Genomic DNA, 6,124 nt, shown 5'->3' with positions numbered 1-6,124 from the left:
GAATTATCACATTAAATTGACGGCCCTAATTTTTAATTATTGCAGTCATGTCTATTCAAATTTTATTGTTAGATATTTTACTGCCAGGAGTAACAAATATCATGTTTTATGTACCTAAGAGCTATACATTGCAGTGTATTGTGCCCTGGCACTTTGACCTCTGATGCATCTACAGTAGCTGTAACTTCTTATGAATAAATGTGGTGGTGACTTGGCACAACCTGTACACATTAGATGGAACTATAGAGAGATGGAGATGAGAGATGTAATACTGTTGAAGTTGTGTTTAAGCATTTATCTTCACTCTGTTGCTTAATACAGGTAGTTCTGGTAATAGCATTTTACACAAAGCATTTTTGCTATTTCTGCCTTACTGGTCAATGGTGCTGTATTATGAGCGAGCGGCGCGAAGTGACACAGCAAAACTAGATTGCAATGTAGAAAGCTGTGTTGGTTCTAAACAGAAGAAATAGATTTATTGCGTCACTCACTTGCAGAGACATGGTATAACAAAATTTGTGTGTTGAATTAACAGGCTTATATATGTTTTACCCAACGATCATGCATCTTTAACATAAGTTTAGGAAATATGTGAAAACGCGCTTCCTTTGCTCACTGCACATGCTTATATTACACTCAAAAAGCGTACAGTGAGCTGCTGAATTAATTAAGCATGAGAGAGAGAGAGAGAGAGAGAGAGAGAGAGAAGGACACGGTAGTGCTTGTTTACTTGCTCTGATACAGAAATCAGAATCAGATAAAATTATCATTATCATCTGTGTGGACTCAATTACTACTTCCCAACTTTATGTTAAAGTGAATAAACGTGTAAAAGATTTCCTCACATTATGAATGCGCAAATTGCAGAAAATATTAAAATATTGTGCACAATTCTAGCAATCCAGTGCCGAATTTTAGACCCTGGTAATTCAGTTTTGAAACAACATAAGGTTGAATTAATTATGACAGAGTTCAAAGGAATGTTTGCTTATGCTTCATTGTCCAAAACGACAATAATATTGTGCTTCATACTGGCACCTGTCAACAATGCAGCATCTTTCAAAAGCGCTTTCATATCTCTCGTTTTTGTCCTCTTATGCACATAATTTCACTGCCAAGTTTGGAATTATTCAAATAAAATTATTATTTCATTCTGTAACATCAAAGGGGGTGGTGGATGGACTGGCCATTCTGATCCAGACTGTATAAATGAAAGGACAAGAAAGAGAGTAGAACAAACTTCTAACAGGAGCAGACTATCTCATGCCCTATGAGACAAAGGATCATCAGACTCAGTACTGCTTTCCTGCCATTAACTCATTGTGTATAAAGAGAACATGCTCCACCAGGGGCGGACTGGCCATCGGGAGCACCGGGCGTTTTGCTGATGGGATGCTGGGTAATTTGGGCTGGCTCGTTGCTGCGCAAGTACTTGCCCATCCAACAGTTGATATAGGCGGCCACCCTGGGATCCAACATGCCCGCACGGACCCCATTACAGAGTGAATATTCAAAAAACTCCCCATTACAGAGTGAATATTCAAAAAATTCTGTAAGTCAATACAATGGCTTATATTTTGAAAAACTTAAATAACTTTCATTTTGGGATTACTTACACATCATAGCACAATTCCCTATGTGCGCATACCTCCCTAACTCCTGTGGAGCTCATTATTTGACATACAAATCCCAGTAATGGTGACAACCAAAGACAACATATTAAGTATAAGATGAATAATCAAAAAATGACAAATAACTGCAAGTTACAACAAATACAATAACAGCAGCATATATAAAATCTGCAAACAGTAAAGCTATGAGCAGTACATAGTCATTTGAATAATTTATTCATACCGCAGAGAGCTGAAGTGCGGAAAATAAGTCATGAAAATATTACTTTGTGGCTATTTGAGTCTTTGAGGCTTACTTTGTTTAAAGTAAAGCAGAAACAGTGCTTGTCAAAGCATTGGGCTTTTCACTTTTTCTCAAGAATTATCTGGGGAAGGAATTAAAATATTGCAGATATAAAGATGCAACAAACTCACATAGAGTGAAAATATGAGCAATTAATCTGTAAAATATCTGCAAAGTTCTACACTTTAAGAGGTATGTTTATTTTGTTTTACATATATTTATTTATATTTATATATGTACATATTCTGGCCAACTTTTGAAAATGTAACATTTTAATTTAATTCTGCTCAAATGAACGAAATGACTTTAATAAAGATTCGTTCATTTTGCTGAATGAGACTCAAAGATCCAAGTCAGTAAAATGACCCAATCTTCCCATCTCTGCTGAGAAGAGAGAAAAAGCTCATCAGTTTATTGTGTTTGTCTGTGTTTATTTTATACCTTTAATGAACAGTTCACACTTTAATTGAGGGTTCCGTGTAGGATCAGAACATAACAAATCATAACAATTATAAATGTGCCCCAGAGTCCTCAAGTTTTCTGCTATTTTTATCTTACTTTTTTCTAACAGTAAGAGTAAACAAACTCAATAAAGACATGTCATTTTGTATGACAAGTCTACCCACATCACTTTTCCTTGAGAGAGGACAAGCCCACACTGTCATTTGTTCATTGTATTTACTTCAGAGGATCAAATGACACCTGCTGTGTATTTCTTCCAATAATGTTCATTTCTGTCATTAAGGTGGTCTGGATGGCCAACCTAACATTATGTGTACAGGCCTCACCCATGTACAGTAGCTGTATTGTGTATAGCTCTACGGCAGGGTTTTTCTGCAAAATCCAATTGCCTGTACCATAAACTGTACAGTTTGCTAGTGGGAAATAAGGGATGCTGGTGGTATGGTAAATGTCATTGTCTTTACAAAACCAACCAAATTCAGCTGAATTGTACTAAATTGCTGGATTTCTATGTCACTGAACAGCAGTGGCGGCCTGTGCATTTTAAGTCTAGGCCTTCAGTGCGATTCATGCCATTAAGAAAACACAGTTTCACAATGAATAAGACACTGTATGCCTATTATACATTACGTGGCAGTCAACTAATAATACCAACTGACATTTTAAAAACACGTCCACGCATGAAAACCAGAAGCAAGGAAGTCTAATACGAAGAAAATTCTATCTAATATTTGCGGTTTAAATGTTGCTTGCAATAAATTTTGTTTCATCAGGGTACATGGTTACTTTTAAAAACTTGATCCAACACTGAATGCTCAAGCAGCTTAATTTCCACTTAGAAAACTCCTGATGTTACTATAACAATGCAACAAGCACTTACCAATTTACTTGAAGTGAAAATCAGCCCTCCTTTCCTGTTTAATTAATCAATCGTATGATCATGCAGAACATCTCAGGTTTTTAAATCCATAAGGATCTCTTTCTCAATGGTGATGACAGCAGTGACAGCTGACTCATCAGCATCTCACGCTCTTTGCTTTCAAATTACATACATCACTTAAAGCGTGATTGCTTCACTCAAGGCCAGCTAGAAGGCCTGGACTGGGACATATCCTAAAGACCACACCCACCAAGAACAAATAAATCAATCCAATTGGCTGATGAATCTGACAATCTGACTTTAGATGCCTATTCACTGCAGTGTTAAGGGATTCTGTGGAAATACTGAAGGCCCAATGGGGTGGAGCTCAGACTCACGCACTGCTTCAACTAAGGAGCATGGATTCGGGCATGCGATTTGTGAAACAGTTGTCACACTTCGCTTGTAAGCATCGAGGAATAAATTCTGATTGGATGAACATTTTGTTTTTTGCTATTTGTTTGTAGTTGAATTAGGAGTGGAAAGCGATTGCAAATACATAGGCAAAAAGGTCAATGAGAATGAAAGGATGAAAAAATATGTCTTTATAAGGCATGTTACACCAGCAGAGAAGGCTTTGATGGCCCTGAGAAATCACCACTGCTGAACAGTTCTCGTAAAGAAAAATGGCATTAGCCTAAAACAGTGATTCTCTTACTCAGTAATAGAATTGTAAGTCTAAAGGAATATGTTGTCAATCCTTTTTCAAAGGAATACCTCTTTAAAATTAAAATTCTGTCTAGAGTACTCAAGCTTATGTAGTTCCGATCCCATACTCTATCATTTTCTTTTTCTTTTTCTGTGGAACACAAAAGGAGAAATTTTAAAGAATGTGCATGCTCATTTTTTTTAGAATCAGGAGCACAAGACAATATTTGCATTGTCAAAGACCTTCTGCTGTGGCTGTTCTCATTTCCAGATCTTCTATATAAATTTTAAATTTGTCATTGCTAAACCCCCATTAAAGCTCTAATGAACAACTTAACTGTAACAATGCAGCAACAACATCAGTATTGTGGTACGACTAAAAACACATCTTTTCCATGAGCACTTAACCAGTCATTAAATTTTTTTTTTTTTTAAATTCTGTTGCACTTTATTCTGTTTTGAATACTATTATGATGCTAGTGATACTTTGTAATACAGCACTTTTCATACCACTGTCTCCTAAGATGATTCGCTTATGTTTTCCTCTTTTGTAAGTCGCTTTGGATAAAAGCGTCTGCCAAATGAATAAATGTAAATGTAAATGTAAATGTATAGATAAATCCTCCAGTGTTTGGAGAGGCCTAGATAAAGTTACTAAATCTACTTGAAACAAACAAGTAATAATAATAAACAGAAAACAGGCCTTATCTATTTTGTGTTAAAGTATCACATCAAGGTTAGAGTGCTTAAAATAAACTTTTTTTTTTTTTTTTAAAGAAATGTAATTATGCAGCATTAGAGTGGGCGGTAGATGGGTTGGCCAGACTGATGAAGACACTGTATAAATGAAAGGACAAGAAGGAGAGCAGAACAAACTCCTAACTGGAGGAGACTTACTGATGGCCTATGAGACAGAGGATCATGATACTCAATACTGCTTTCCTGCCATTAACTCATCGTGTATCAAGGGGAGGCGCTCTATATATGAATACAATGTCATGTACTTGTTTTTTTCATTGCTGTCAGCATGTACTGTGTTTCTGAACCTGTTGGTGATCATCTCCATCTCTCACTTCAAGATGCTCCACACTCCAACCAACCTGCTCATCCTCTCTCTGGCTGTGGCCGACCTGCTTGTTGGACTAATTGTCATGCCCATAGAGGCCATCAAGTTGATTGAGACATGTTGGTACTATGGAGACACTGTTTGTAGACTGTTTATGATGATCACTGGGTTGCTTCTCTCTGCATCTCTTGGTAATTTAGTTTTAATTGGTGTTGATCGTTATGTGGCTGTGTGTCAACCTTTACTGTATCCACAGAAAATAACCACAACTAAAACTGTAGTGAGCATCTGTATTTGCTGGTCTTGCTGTTCAGCTTACAACAGTGCTATTGTAATTAGTAATGGATATTATACCTCACAGAGAAAAGACATTTGTTATGGCAAGTGTATTGGTATGATTACTTCTGCTTGGATATTCACTGATTTGACAATTTCCTTCTTGTTTCCTTGTACTGTGATCATCACTGTATATTTGAGGATATTCTATGTCGCTCATCGGCAAGTGAAAGTTATAAACTCTCTGTTTAAAAGTGAAAAATGTGTAATGGAAGGTTCTGTGAGGAGGAAATCTGAGAGCAAGGCTGCTTTAACATTAGGAATCATTGTGACAGTTTATTTGCTTTGCTGGATTCCATACTATATCTTATCTCTAACAGAAAGTACAGTAATCTCTACCACTACAATAACAATTCTGTCATGGGCCTTATATATTAACTCTGGCCTCAATCCTCTTATTTATGCATTTTTTTATCACTGGTTTAAAATGTCAATTAAACACATCTTTACTCTTAAAATATTTCAGACAGCATCATCTCTTATGGATATTTTAACAGATTACCATTCATGATTGCTTCAGGGGTTGACGTTGAATTTAGAGCACAACCTCTGAGATCATTCACTGAAAATGCATGAATGCTGATATTACTGCAAATATCATAAATAATTTAAATTCCCTATTACACTCCTTTCATGTATATTAATGAACAGAGAGGAATGTACTGGAGATGGTACCAATTCACTCTTTTAATATTGGGGCCAGCATCCTCTTTAGTGGACGTTTTTACAGATGATTAATTATTTTTGTTTTAGATTGATTTTAATATTATTAGTTTGTT

At 36.2% G+C, this 6,124-nt stretch overlaps 1 protein-coding gene across 1 annotated transcript; it reads left to right on the top strand.

Annotated features, from left to right (window-relative positions):
• The first annotated feature begins 4,788 nt into the window (after positions 1-4,788).
• On the top strand, positions 4,789-5,856 carry LOC127433423 (trace amine-associated receptor 13c-like). The gene has a single exon (XM_051685331.1). It carries the CDS (start codon positions 4,789-4,791, stop codon positions 5,854-5,856), a length of 1,068 nt encoding a protein of 355 aa, XP_051541291.1.
• Positions 5,857-6,124: the final 268 nt, after the last annotated feature.

This window comes from Myxocyprinus asiaticus, chromosome 43 (genome assembly GCF_019703515.2).
Source record: "Myxocyprinus asiaticus isolate MX2 ecotype Aquarium Trade chromosome 43, UBuf_Myxa_2, whole genome shotgun sequence".
Lineage (NCBI taxonomy): Eukaryota > Metazoa > Chordata > Actinopteri > Cypriniformes > Catostomidae > Myxocyprinus > Myxocyprinus asiaticus.
This window is presented reverse-complemented; position numbering and strand designations above follow the sequence as displayed.

Coding starts and splice junctions, on each gene's coding strand:
- LOC127433423 (XM_051685331.1), top strand. CDS start 4,789: ATGAAAGGACAAGAAGGAGAGCAGAACAAACTCCTAACTGGAGGAGAC.